The following is a 14,120-nucleotide window of genomic DNA, read 5'->3' as shown; positions in this document are numbered from 1 at the left end:
AGGACATGGCCATGCAGCTTGTGGAGAATACGGGGTACAGCCAGCAATGGTGAGATGTTTGGACGGACGGCGAATGCAGCGAACGCAGCGAACACTATGTATTCATACAATGCTGCAACGCTCGGATCCTCCCTGACTTTGGCCTGGTGGCGGCTTCAACCGGGACGGATGGCCCTAGTGTGGAAGCACTCGTACGAGCTGCAGTGTACGCGCAAGGAGGACGAGACAAGGTGGTGGGCAGAAGCCGTTATTGTGAGATGCTTGTACGCGAAATGCAGAGCAGTGTACGGAGTAATCCGTACCTGGTATAATTATCGTGCACGGAAAGCACGCTGCGGTGCAAATTGGAATATCTTTGGATTTTTAGGAATTACGGAGCTTAGCACTCAGCACTCATAGCCAGTGGTCCATTAGCATGCAACCCGCCTATAGACTCCACTAGCAGCGGAGAATACCCCTGGAAGAGGACGGTTCCCCGGCGGCCTGCTGGGAACGCTAGCAAGCGAAACGGAATATCCGTGCCTCCTACCCCTGGCTGCGTGCAGGAAGCTTGTCTGTGCTGGTACGTTGCGCGCTCATCGGTGTTTCGTTTCGACACAAGATACGAAGTAAGATACGGAGTACGGAGTAATCCGGCGTGCTCTGCAACACTGTTGTGTCTGTTTGGCAGCAGACTGGCTGACTAACAGCTAAAGTCCGACTACCCGCTACTACGGAGTACGCCCGCAGCCAATCCTCTTTCAGCCGAGAGATCACATAATGATATCCTGTACTCCGTACATGGTATAAGATATCTTACATGGCACAGGACTCACAAGACGGCCCAGGACAGCGCATGCATCCATGCAAGCACTCGTACGGGGCAGAAGCTGCCAGCGTCTTGCACGACTCTCCGGAGTGGGAATCACGGCGCTCGGGCTGGCCAGTCTATTCATCCACAGGCCATCGGCCCGCTCGCACTCGTTCCGCAACACGTCACAGCTGAGGGCCCATTGCCACGGGCGAGAGAACCGCCGAGAACGACACATGCTACCGGCTCCAGCTGCAATGGTTCCCCGGCTCATCGTCTCCGCTCTGGTGCGGCAAAAATACAAGAAGCGTGGCATGTGCGACAATTAAATTTCTAATTCTGTGAGCTGTATCCAAAAGCGAGAGCATATCCTCTTTTCTTGATTATAAGCCGTCTGGTCTCACCGATTTCCAGTGTCGTCAAATCATCTCTCACGGCCTACACCCCCCCTCCAGTCTTCGGTCTTCTCTATATCGCTCAAATCAGCTCGCAACTATATGAAAAACACCAAGACCTTGGCATCGGCAGCACGGCGACTGCTCGCTCGCTCCCTAGGCCTAGGGTTGGACTGCCAGACCGAGCACTTCTTGTCGCATCCGACGCAGCTTTCTACCTCAACCAACACATGCATGCCAACGGGGCCAAAAGCAATATGCATCTGCCAGCGAACATCTAAGACGACGTGTTCTTTCCGTGGGCCTCGGCCGGCTGGGGGCTGTCCGATACCGGCTCCTTGTCCGACATGACCAACCGGTCAACCACAAGCGGGAACGGGCTAAGCACCTTGCTGATGTTGCCCCACCACTGCTCGCCATACTTCCGGTACCAGTCTACCGTGATCTTGAGGCCATCGGCGAAGCTAGTCTTCTGCTCCCAGCCCAGCTGGCGGAGCTTGGTGCCATCAACAGCATAGCGGTGGTCGTTGAACGGCCGATCGTGAGTGTACTTGACCCACTTCTTGAACTCCTCTGGGGTGTCGTGCTTGATGCCGAGTTCCGTCAGTAGGTGACCGCACAGGTCGAGGTTGGAGATCTCGTCGTACGAGCCGACGTTGTAGATCTGGCCAATGACGCCCTTGTGCAGGATGGTGTCGAACGCGTCGGCCGCGTCACCGGCAAACAGGTATCTCCGGGTCGGGCTGCCGTCGCCGTGCAGCACGACAGGCTCGCCGCGGTTCAACAGGCACGAGAACTTGGGGATGACCTCTTACAGGACGGGTCAGCACAATTGAGAGGGAAAAAGGGGCAAAAGGGGCAAAAGGAGAAGCGAAAAAGCGAAAAAGCGAAAAAGCGAAAAAGGGAACATACTCTCGGGATACTGATGTGGGCCGTAAACGTTGTTGCTGCGCACAATGATGACCGGCAGCTTAAAGCTCTTCTGGTACGAGTGGACCAGCATCTCGGCCGCAGCCTTACTGGCGGCGTACGGGTTAGTGGGGGCGAGAATGCTCGACTCCAGCAGATCGTCATCGTCATCCTTGACTTCGCCATACACCTCGTCGGTGGAGATGTGGATGAAACGCTTGATGCCGACCTTCTTAGCACTCTCCAGCAGGACGTGCGTGCCATAAACGTTGGTGTGCGTGAAGCCATAGGAGTTGCCAAAGCTCAGATCGACGTGCGACTGGGCAGCAAAGTGAAAGATGGTGTCGATGTTGTAGCGCTCCAGGCAGTCGACCACTTCGGACGGGTTAGTAATGTCGCCCTGGTAGAAGGTGAAGTTGCGCTTGTCGTTCAGCGCGCGCGTGTTGTTGAGCGACGCGCAGTAGTCGAGCTTGTCAAAGGAGACGATGTTGTAGGCGTCCGGATAGGTGAGGGTCAGGTGGCGGACAAGCCAGCAGGCAATAAAGCCGGCACCGCCGGTAATCATGATGTTCTTGACATCCGGCAGCGGCTCATACCGGGTGCTGCCCTTCAGCACCGGGGCGTCTTGCCAGACGCCAAACTCCTCGAAGAAGTTGCGACGGCGAGTGCCTGCAGAAGCGGTGAGGGTCAGTCGACGGCGGGGGAGAGGGGCCACACTGGACAACGAGGGGAGAAAGCCATGGCACGGGGACTCGATGGGGCCTACCGTCTTGGCTGGTGTTGTTGTTGGATGCCATGGTGATGCAAAAAGGCTACTGTGGGGGATAGAGCGACTTCGTCCTACGACGCTGAGAGGCTGAGAAGATGGATAGAGACCGAAAGCGAACAGAAGAGAGGAAGGAAGGTGCAATGGACAAAAAGGCGGGGGGTCAGCCGAATTTTGTCAGTGAATTGATTCAAGGAAATGTGGGTTTCCGTGGGGAGGATGCTTTGCGAGTCAGGCACAGACGGCTGAATGTATCTTAGCAAGATATCTGTCCTCTAGTGGCAGGCAGGATATGGAAGGTATATACTCGTATAATGCTACGGAAGCGGGCAGTAATCGTAAGTGCGGATAAGATACGTCCGGCTTTACGACATAGAAGGGAGCAGGGTGACGCGACTAATGCCATACAGTGTGTCGCCAATTTTCGATACGGAGTACGAGCAGGGCAGCTACGAGCCTGAGTACGAGTGTTAAAGAACGCAGCAAGGGGTGTAAAAAGGGGGGGCGGAGGAATGATGAAGCTTTGTCGACCGTGCAGGACCGTATCTCTCGCCGTAGATTTCAGAGGATCGGCGAGGGCAGCGTAGAGAGATGTGATACATATAGTAGCCGGTCCGGCCAAGTACGTCGTAATCTCAAGTGTAAATGCGCAAAAAAAAAAAAAAAAAAAAAAAAATCGGTGCCAAGCGCTGGCACCCGGGCTCCCTTGAACCCCTTTTTTTCGACGAGGCTGAAGGGAGAGGGTGCTGCGTCTGTGCTAAGAGATAGTGGGATTAAAAGTGAAATTAAACAGCACGTGTGGCGTCTGTGAGCAATGCGTGCTCCTGGATATCTCGCAATAAAGGGAGCAACGTGATTGTGCCTGGAGCGGCCGGAAATGGCGTGGTGCTAGTCAGACGTGGAGGCTTGCATGTATGGACGAGTACGGAGAACGACGTACGTGTTCATCTCAGACCGGTTGAGACGCGCCATGCCTCGAAGACGGGAGACAACTCGGACAAGCGCGATCTCTCGTCAAGTTGCTTAACAGGCAGGCGAGCCATCGACCCTCTTTGTCCTTGACCAAGGAAATTTGCTTCAAACTTGCGCCGGCTTAGCGCCTGTCAGCCAATGGAGATCACCACTGTTAGGGCACTGCATTTTGTATACTGCGAGACGCCTTCCCACACAAATTAGCATGACAGTACTCCGTACGGAAGAAGTCTCCCAAATCGGCAACGATTCTACGTCGTACTGTGTACGGTAAGACGCTGGCACGTTATGCATGGCTCGTATCCTAGCTGGGTGGGTTCGTGTTAACCTTACCACGCTTTTACAAGTGCGTGCCAACTACGGTTCGGAGCAGGATACACGTCGTATCTTCGTAATCCTGACCCGTATTCATTTCGGGCCCCGTTTGCCCCCCCCTTGTCAACCCCTAACGAAATAGTCAATATGGGGACGCCTGCGACCAAGTGTCGAGGGTTGTGGCGTGGCAACTGTGTTTTACCCTCTAAGCCATCTCTGCGTGGTAGTTTGGCTCGTATCGTTCTGTGCAAGCATTATTACGAGTCGCAATGCGACCCTTTCAGACAAGCTCGTACGAGTACACGCTACTCCATACTTGAGAAACCCAAGATGCAAGAGTCGCAAATTTGCCTACCCGTGCGTTCCAGTGAGGCTATGACCTCCCCACTCTGTCTACGAGAAGGCGCAGTGCTACATAGTACGGTGACGAGACGAGACGGTGACACATTTGTGGCATCTTACTCGACCACCGATTTTTTTTCATTGAGATAGCAGATAGTATGGCGAAAGAACGGAGCACTCCTTGCAGCCGAAGGGATGGCCCATTCCAAGCAGCTCCAGCAACATTAGGGGCAAAATTGGGGGTGTATCCGGCGGCCCGGTGCCTTGGCTTGTAGCTGACACTGACGCAATGGGTGCTACCCCTCTACGGAGCGCCTGTAGGGACAGCCAAGTCGCTGAAACAAGGCCCTCCACTATTGCCCTCCTGGAAGCCGCTAGTCTAGTTAGGGCTGCATATGGGAATGTGTTGTAATAACTGACACGCGTGTCTTTCGTTTTCGCAATCCCACTTCTGCCAACATCCCTTTCCAGCCGCCGCTGCTCTCAGGTCCGAGGTACCGACGCGATCATATTATCGACCGCCCATACTGCACGCTCGTTTATAGAATAACCTATCGCGGGCGCTCTGCCGGATTGTCTCCCAACTCACCAACCCTCAGAATCTCGCACGCTTCGTCATGGCTCTTGAATCCGATCACGCCGAAGGCTCTGCTGCCGCTGCCGGCTCTGCTTCTATCGATCTCGAAAAGCGGGTAGAGAATGAGAAGCTGGCGAGAATAGACCAGCACTCCGAAGAGCACCACAGAGACTTGAAGCCTTCAGAAGAGCTGGAGATCAGCGATGTCCGCGAGGACGAGGAGCTGCTGCTGCCGCAGCAGGGCGAGAAGCCTGAGCCTCCAAAGAGCACAATTGCAGGAACTCTGCTGTGGACTAGCATCAACACGCTGGCCACAATTGGCATCGTGAGCCGCCTCGCTCTGGTAGCACGTCGTCGGGGACTGTCTTGCTAACGCCTGTTCCTGTTTCTAGGTCTTCACCAACAAAGCCATCTTCTCGGACCCGTCTCTGAAGCTCGTGCAGCTCACCTTCGCCTGCTTCCATTTCACCGTAACATGGCTTACGCTCTACATCCTGTCGCGCCCAAAGTTCAACTTCTTCCTTCCACGACGCACCACCATTCGTGAAATCCTCCCCCTCTCTGTAGCCATGGCCCTGAACGTCATCCTGCCCAACCTCTCTCTGGCCTTCTCGACTGTCACCTTCTACCAAGTAGCTCGGATCCTGCTCACCCCGACCGTTGCTGCCATGAATTTTATTCTCTACCGCGCCACCCTCCCGCGCGCTGCCCTCTTAGCCCTCATCCCGGCCTGTGCTGGTGTGGGTATGGTGTCTTACTACGACTCTCTTCCTAGCGGCGACGCGAAGGTCAAGACGACATCGGGCCTCGGTATCATCTTTGCCTTCTCGGGCATCTTCGCCTCGTCTCTTTACACCGTGTGGATCGCGAGCTACCACCGCAAGCTGCAGATGTCGAGCATGCAGCTGCTCTTCAACCAGGCGCCTGTCTCGGCGTTCCTGCTGCTTTACGTTATCCCCTTTGTCGACTCCTTCCCCACCTGGAGCACCGTTCCTGCCAGCCGCTGGATGATGATTCTCATGGTAGGTTTCTCTCGCATTTTTGTCCAGGTGCCTTTGATCTTGTACTGACGCTGGCCACCTTCCAGTCTGGCCTATTTGCCGCCTTGATCAACATCTCCCAGTTCTTCATCATCGCACAGACCGGTCCGGTATCTAGTACTGTTGTGGGTCACCTCAAGACGTGTACTATCATTGCCCTCGGATGGGCTACCTCCGGCAGAGCCATTGGTGATAAGTCCATTCTTGGCGTCATGGTTGCCGTTGGTGGCATCATTGCGTAAGTTTCCTATTCCTCAGGTCGCGACACGTTGGTGGCTCGTCTTTCTAACTTGCAGCAGATACTCTGTCATCATGCTGAAGGAGAAGCAGAAGGCGGCTAAGAACACGAAATAGAGAATGCTTGGAAGCAACGTGAACATGGACGAAACAGTTTTGACGACACAGTCGCTGGCTTGGATAGTAACATGGGGCAGTATCGGAGGCTTTTTGACTTTCCCTTCGTCTGGCATAAAGTGGACGTGTTTGTTGTTTCTCTTACACATTTTCGTCGTTCTTATATGCTGTTCCTGCCAATCTTCTCAACCCATTTGCGGACGGTTTTTTTGCTTTTATGGAGTTTGGAAAGGCGACGAAGTTCACAGGGAGTAGGCTGTTTGGTATATAAAATACAGTGTCGTTGGGTAGTTGTGTTGTTATAGATTGAGAGGTCATACACGATAAAATAGAAGCACGTAGCCTTACTCTGTTGTACCACAAGTCTTGGTACTATGAGGACGGTGTATTGTTGCTCCGTTCCTAGGAAGGTTAGATTCGGGCTCTACCCCTCTGTGGGGCCTTTCCAACCAGAAGCTCACAGCTGAATTACAGGAGGGTCAGAAAAAAACCCTAAAAGAATCGGGTGCGGCAATCTAGATTGTCATTGAATGCCACCAAAGACGACAAGTCTGACTCACAGAACCAGCAACCCCCAGTTGTGTCTTTCAATTGATGCGGGCTTTTGCACTTACTCGCTATTTGCCACAAGTTGGTTTTAGTTCAGGCCGTTTTTGCTCTCTACAAGGACGTGCTCGCTCATCCGTCTTTCTACTGCAAACCAGGACCATCACCAACCGATTCAAGTCGCAGCCTCAAACACCAAGCGCAACCACGATGTCAACAACGGCCACAACTCTCAAGGGTCAGCCCCTTGACAAGCAGTCGCTAGACTCGCTCCTCCGGCGGCGTCTGTTCTACACGCCCTCGTTCGAAATCTACGGCGGTGTTTCTGGCCTTTACGACTACGGCCCGCCGGGCTGTGCGTTGCAGGCGAACATCGTGGACACATGGCGCAAACACTTCATCCTGGAGGAGGACATGCTCGAGGTTGACTGCACGGTGCTGACACCGCACGAGGTGCTTAAGACCAGCGGCCACGTGGACAAGTTTGCAGACTGGATGTGCAAGGACCCCAAGAGCGGCGAGATCTTTCGCGCCGACCACTTTGTGGAGGAGATCCTGGAGCAGCGTCTGAAGGGCGACAAGGAGGCCCGCGGCCAGAAGCAGGAGGAGAAGGCTGAGGACCCGAAGAAGAAGAGGAAGATGAAGGGTAAGGGGCAGGAGGCAGTCCGGCTGGACGACGCCGTCGTGCAGGAGTACGAGGAGATCCTGGCTCAGATCGACAACTTCGGCGGCGATGAGCTCGGTGCGCTGGTCAAGAAGTACGATCTGCGGAACCCGGCCACGGGCATCCAGCCCGAGCCGCCTGTTGCGTTCAACCTCATGTTCGGTACTCAGATCGGTCCCAGCGGCGGTCTCCAGGGCTATCTAAGGCCCGAGACGGCACAGGGCCAGTTCCTCAATTTCTCCAAGCTGCTGGAGTTCAATATGCAGTCGATGCCGTTCGCATCAGCATCTATTGGCAAGTCCTACCGCAACGAGATCTCGCCACGCGCCGGCCTGCTCCGGGTGCGAGAGTTTTTGATGGCCGAAATCGAGCATTTCGTCGATCCTGATGGCGGCAAGAAGCACCACCGCTTCCACGAGGTAGAGGACGTCGAGCTGGTGCTGCTGGACCGCGACACACAGCTTTCCGGCAAGACGACGCCCAAGACGATGTCTATCGGCAAGGCGGTCAAGGAGGGCGTGGTCGACAACGAGACGTTGGGCTACTTCATTGCACGCATCCACCTGTTCCTCAAGAGAATCGGCGTGGACATGTCCAAAGTCCGGTTCCGGCAGCACATGGCTAACGAGATGGCTCACTATGCCACGGACTGCTGGGATGCCGAGTTGCAGACATCATCCGGCTGGGTGGAGTGTGTCGGCTGCGCCGATCGCAGCGCGTATGATCTGACTGTGCACGCAAAGAAGACGGGCGCGCCACTGGTGGTGCGGCAACGGCTGGAGACGCCAAAGGTTGTGGAGGAATGGACGCTGGAGATCGACAAGAAGAAGTTCGGCCCGCGGTTCAAGAAGGACGCCAAGGCAGTCGAGACGGCCCTGCTGGCACTGTCGCAGGAGCAGCTGGAGACGCTGGCCAAGGAGCAGAAGGAGAAGGCATCGATCTCTGTGGACGTTGCGAGTGTTGATGGCGGCAAGGTCGAGCTGGCCAACGAGCTGGTGACCATTGCGTGGACGAAGCGGACTGAGAACGTGCGCGAGTTCACGCCCAACGTGATTGAGCCGTCGTTTGGCATTGGTCGGATCCTATACTCTCTGCTCGAGCACAACTACTGGTCTCGAGGCGCAGAGGGTGGCGACGAAGCACGGGGTGTAAGCAGCTCCATGAAAGCCCTTTCCCATATCTTGTGTTTCCCATGTCTTCTTTGTTTCTGTCTCTCTCTCTTCCCATGCTAACAGAAAGATGCCTAGGTTATCTCGTTTTCGCCGGCCGTTGCACCAACCAAGGTGCTGATTGTGCCGATCTCTTCCAAGGACGAGTTCAAGCCCGTGGTTCGCGATCTCTCGCAGAAGCTGCGCTCGTTGGGTCTTGCCAGCCGTGTGGATGACTCGACTGCAAGCATCGGCAAGCGGTACAGCCGCAACGACGAACTGGGCACGCCGTTTGGCATCACGATTGACTTCCAGACGATCAAGGACGGCTCGGTCACGCTGCGTGAGCGTGACTCGACGCGCCAGGTGCGTGCCGACGAGGCGACAATCCTGGCTGCGGTTCAGTCGCTGGTGCGTGGCGACAAGACGTGGCAGGACATCCAGGCAGAGCTCCCGGCTTTTGAATCCCAAGAGGTCGAGGTGGCCATCCGCTAAGGGCAGGCTGAAGGGAGGGGAGGAACGGAACGCGGCGTACAATCTGCTATACTGCTCTACCGCTCTTCTCAAAAAGGGATCACGGCAATATATGACGCGTGTTGAGTGCAAACGTTTCCAAAGGCTCAATGGCTCAAGCCCTGCAGGCACGTATCGTACGAGTCTGATGCCAAGATTTGGCAGATCTCCGCAGAATAACACAGCTGTCGAGGGTGTCGATAATAGCATGTGTGTTAACCTACGAGAGCGATGTAGGTATATGCTACATAGTACTACGTCGTATGCGCTCCGTACTCGGAACCGCCATACAGCTTGGAGCAGCACCCTTGTCATGACCATGCAGGCAGAGCCAATCTGTAACCGCTGATCCACAGACCGGCATGAGCTCGGCCGACCACGTACTCCGTAGCATTTTGAGCCAAAGAGGGGGCATTCTCCCGGTCGAGCCCTGGTCGCGAGAAAGAACACGTCTACTTGGCTGTTTTCCCATCAGGTTAGCACTCGGCAATCTTTCTGCAGTAGCGGCACCGTCTCTGGTGAGGCTTACCATGCCGGATCAGGAAATTGGGCATGGCGGTACTCCATATCCTGGGCGGCTACTCCGTACATACTCCGTAATAATAGCGGGTAACGTGCTTCCAGGGGATATCGACTAGTATTCGCTAACAGTTGGAGGCCCCGCCGTGCCTTGTTTCAACTGTAAGATGTAAGATACTAAGTATGTACTTGTATCACCCCTGCCTCATAGGCGACCGATGGCAGTCGTTGGCAGTCGTTGGCAGTCGTTGGCAGTCGTTGCTGCCGCAGCTGCTGCGCACAGCGTCAGGTCATAGCGCGTCGGTGCAGGGGCAGGCGCAGGTGCAGCGTGCCTGCCTCCTCGGCGGCTTGCCAGCCATTCAACTTTTTGGCCACCCCACTCACCACGCCCCCCTGTGTTCCAACAGCAGGACCCTTTCACCCCTCTCCACCTCCAGTCCACACCCACGCCCACCAACCAAAGCCGGTTTGCCATTTTCCTCCCACCGCTCTTACGTCCCTGCCTCTCCTCTCCTCTCCTCTCTGCATCCCGTCCTGTCGGCCTCTTTGCGTGCTCATAACCGTATCATCGATCAACACAATCTCACGCGTCACAAGCGAAGGGCAGCTGGATCCCGCCACGAGCTCATCTCGCGCGCCGTATGATACAGAGGCCTCGTCTCCGGTGACTCTCCTCCTTTTGATAAGGCCCGCGCTCTTTCACGCGCTGCTTGCGCTGCTTGCTCGGCTCTCAGCCTCTCGCGGCCTCTCCATTCTCTTCAAAGACTCAAAGCCCTCGACCACGTCCGGTCTGTCTTCCAACCTGGCAGCCTGAAGGTCCAATTTCCCACAAATCTTTGCGGTAGTGGATCAATCCGATCGAGTCGTTGCCGGACTGCCAATACAATCCAATACAATTGTCCTGTCAGCTCAACGGCTCTCCATCGGGTCCTCTCCGCCTCTCCGCTCTCCTCTCCACCTGTCCTCTTTTTTCTTCTTCCTCTCTTTTTCTAATACGCCCTGCTCTGCACTGCTGTCTCTGTAAGTCTCTATAATATACCGAATGGGACCTAGTTCTAAACCCCCTCCACCTGTCACGTCCACCGCTTCGCTGCAGCCCTGACGAGGTCTGCCCCATCGTCCCCCCCTCTGCCCACCCTGCATATTCAAGGGCTCCTTTATTACCCACCGCCGCTTGGGAGATTGCATGTTGCCCCTTTCCTGCCTTGGATGAGAACACGGCCTGACTATCTTCCGGTCCAGCAGCGCCGCTCGCACTCTGTACGAGTACTTTGTGGTCAGATCGCTCTTATCTGCAATGGCAACCCAAAACAGGTGGGAACCTGGCGATTTTCTTCCAGAAAGAAATCGTCACAACTAACACGTCGGCAGCATCTACACCACAGGGCAGTTTATGAACCCAGGTCCAGCCCCACGCCCACCGACAGACAGGCCACGCCTCAACATCACCCCAAATACCAGCCTGTCCGGAAGCATGTCGAGTCTAACCGTTGGCTCGCCCATCCAACGCTCCACGTCTTCGCAATACGCTGGCTCTACCATATCCCTCGCGGCGAGCCGCCAAAACTCCAACATTGACGGCCAGGGCGGTGTTGCTGTCATCAAGGAAGGCATTGCACAGGTGAAGGAGAGCAAGAACTTCATCCAGCCATGGAAGCAGAAGTTTCTGGTCTTGCGGAAGGAGGCGCTCGATTTCCACAAGGTCGAGGGCGGTAAAGTCTCTTACACCCTGCATCTCAAGGATGTCATCAATGTCGGCCGCGTCGAGGCCGCGGGCACCATCTTTGAGATCAAACGCCACTCCAACGGATCGTCTACAAGCCCAGGCGACGACGATGGCTCTACCCGAACACTCCAGATCCGCGTCAAGAGCGACGATGACCTGTACGAGTGGATTGATTTCATTTACGCACGCTGTCCCGGCATGGGCGGCGTGAGCAATCCCACCAACTTCTCCCATGCCGTCCACGTTGGCTTCGACCCAAAGACCGGCGAGTTCGTTGGCCTGCCGCCCGAATGGTCTAAGCTGCTCAACTCCTCTGCCATCACAAAAGAAGACTACGAGCGCAACCCACAGGCCGTCTTCGAGGTCTTGGACTTTTACTCTGATCTCACAAAGCGCGCTGAAAACCCGACTGAATTCTCCAGCTTGACGCCCACTGGGCCGTCAGGCGGCATGCAGAGCAACCAGTATGTGGGCGGCACCTCTGTTGCGCCGCCTCGGCCACTTCATCCCTCCCAGGTTGCACAAAATGTACAATCAATGCAGAACCGCAACCCGAACAGCGGCTATCCCACGCCATCGCCCTCTAGCTCGCCCGGATCCAGCTCCCAGCAGCGTCCCTTGCCCGCGGAGTCGCAGCAGCAGAGGCAGCAGATGCAGGGCATGGCCTCCAACTACAACAGCGGCGTCTCTTCCCAGGAAGAGCTGCAGCGCCAGAAGCAGCAACAGTACGAAGCGGCACAACGGCAACGCATGGTGGAGATTGAGGAGCAAAACCGAAAGGACCTGGAAGCTTACAACGCATCCTTGCCCAAGACGAAGACCTCTCTCGCACAGCAAGAGCTCGGTGGCTACTCTGGCAGCTCATCTATTCCCGCAACCGACCGCTTTAACCCGAGCCGTGCCGCTCCGCCAGCTCCCAAATCCGCTCAGGCAGCCGCGTCTAGTCTTCGTGCCCAACGCCCGGCTCCGCCGCCACCGTCGAGCGCCGGCGCTGCCGCACGCCCTGCCGCGCCTCAGTCTTCATCGGGACAGAACAGCCAGGCATCACGGATGCAGACACGCCCGGACCAGGCACAGACGTCGGCTTCGGCAGGTGCTTCTGCACAGCGCTATCCGAATGGCAGCCAAGCAGCTGGCGGTGTCCCTCGCAGCAATGGCCAGCCGCAAGGCCAGTCGCAAGTCCAGTCGCAAAACCAGCAGTCTTCTCGCCTGCCAGCGCCCGTCAAGCCACTGAACGTCGGACCGAAGGCCGTACCACAGAGCGACAGCGTGAAAGCTGCCGAAGCTGCTCTGACCGCCAAGCCGCCTCCGGAGCGCAAGGCGGATGTTCGCATGTCGACCATGTCAGAGGGCGAGGTCATGGCCAAGCTGAAAGAGGCCGTATCCAAGGACGACCCGAACTTGTCTTACTCCAAGCAAAAGAAGATCGGCCAGGGTGCCTCTGGCTCTGTGTATGTGGCTAAGGTCAAGGAAACTGCCGTGTCTCCTGTTGCCCGCGCGGTTTTGCGTGAGCAAGGTGCCAGGGCCCAGGTTGCCATTAAGCAGATGGATCTCGCCCACCAGCCGAGAAAGGAGCTCATCGTCAACGAAATCATGGTGATGAAGGACAGCAAGCATCGTAATATTGTCAATTTCCTCGATGCTTTCCTTCGCAACAACAACTCGGAGCTTTGGGTGGTTATGGAGTTCATGGAGGGTGGTGCCTTGACAGACGTTATTGACAACAACCCCGTCATCACGGAAGACCAGATTTCGACTATCTGCCTCGAGGTACGGTGCTCCTCCTGTCTTGTCGATCGTCGTCGTTTCGAGCTCTTGCTAACCAGATGGTGTGCAGACATGCCGTGGTCTTCAACACCTGCATTCTCAAAACATCATCCATCGTGACATCAAGAGCGACAACGTTCTTCTAGATGCTCGTGGAAACGTCAAGATCAGTATGTACTTTCCAGGCTTGATTCGGCTGTGCCATTCCCAGTGGACAGATTACTGACGCGTAAACTATAGCCGATTTTGGCTTCTGTGCCAAGCTCACCGAGACGAAATCCAAGCGGGCGACTATGGTCGGTACCCCGTACTGGATGGCGCCCGAGGTTGTCAAGCAGAAGGAATATGGCCCCAAGGTCGACATCTGGTCTCTGGGCATCATGGCCATTGAGATGATTGAATCGGAACCTCCTTACCTCAACGAGGAGCCTCTCAAGGCGCTGTATCTGATCGCTACTAACGGGACACCACGACTTAAGAAGCCAGAGAAGCTGAGCAAGGAGCTCAAGGCATTCTTGTCTGTCTGTCTCTGCGTCGATGTGAAGAGCCGGGCTTCGGCGCGGGAACTGTTGGAGCATGACTTCCTGAAACATGGCTGCCCACTTGGCAGCCTCGCCGAGCTGCTCGCCTTTAAGAAGCATGCCAAGTGAAGAGAAGAGCCGGGACTTAAGTGGGTTCAAGTTTTTTTAAGGAAAAATCTTATTGTCATCTTCGAGATGTCCTGCATACTACTTCTCTTTAATGGCGACAGCCTTTCCACGATACGTTCTGTTTCCG

General features: G+C 55.7%; 4 protein-coding genes across 4 annotated transcripts; 3 read left to right on the top strand and 1 right to left on the bottom strand.

The window, feature by feature from the left end:
- Positions 1–1,462: 1,462 nt before the first annotated feature.
- On the bottom strand, positions 1,463–2,891 carry CMQ_2532 (dtdp-glucose -dehydratase; the record flags this gene model as incomplete). The annotated part of the gene is made up of 3 exons (XM_014316610.1): positions 1,463–1,995; positions 2,098–2,763; positions 2,861–2,891. 3 exons carry the CDS (start codon positions 2,889–2,891, stop codon positions 1,463–1,465), a joined length of 1,230 nt encoding a protein of 409 aa, XP_014172085.1.
- A 2,215-nt stretch (positions 2,892–5,106) lies between these two features.
- Positions 5,107–6,460, top strand: CMQ_3101 (uncharacterized protein; the record flags this gene model as incomplete). The annotated part of the gene is made up of 4 exons (XM_014317179.1): positions 5,107–5,391; positions 5,459–6,088; positions 6,154–6,344; positions 6,406–6,460. The coding sequence occupies 4 exons, from the start codon at positions 5,107–5,109 to the stop codon at positions 6,458–6,460; spliced, it is 1,161 nt and encodes a 386-aa protein (XP_014172654.1).
- Positions 6,461–7,216: 756 nt separating this feature from the next.
- On the top strand, positions 7,217–9,313 carry CMQ_2793 (glycyl-tRNA synthetase; the record flags this gene model as incomplete). The annotated part of the gene is made up of 2 exons (XM_014316871.1): positions 7,217–8,818; positions 8,918–9,313. The coding sequence occupies 2 exons, from the start codon at positions 7,217–7,219 to the stop codon at positions 9,311–9,313; spliced, it is 1,998 nt and encodes a 665-aa protein (XP_014172346.1).
- Positions 9,314–11,324: 2,011 nt separating this feature from the next.
- CMQ_2641 (protein kinase) lies at positions 11,325–13,993 on the top strand (the record flags this gene model as incomplete). Its single annotated transcript, XM_014316719.1, has 3 exons — positions 11,325–13,346; positions 13,414–13,513; positions 13,584–13,993. The coding sequence occupies 3 exons, from the start codon at positions 11,325–11,327 to the stop codon at positions 13,991–13,993; spliced, it is 2,532 nt and encodes an 843-aa protein (XP_014172194.1).
- Between the last annotated feature and the right edge of the window lie 127 nt (positions 13,994–14,120).

This window comes from Grosmannia clavigera (genome assembly GCF_000143105.1).
Source record: "Grosmannia clavigera kw1407 unplaced genomic scaffold GCSC_144, whole genome shotgun sequence".
Taxonomy (NCBI): Eukaryota; Fungi; Ascomycota; class Sordariomycetes; order Ophiostomatales; family Ophiostomataceae; genus Leptographium; species Leptographium clavigerum.
The sequence above is the reverse complement of the archived record's forward strand: the minus strand, read 5'-3'. Positions and strand labels throughout refer to the sequence as shown.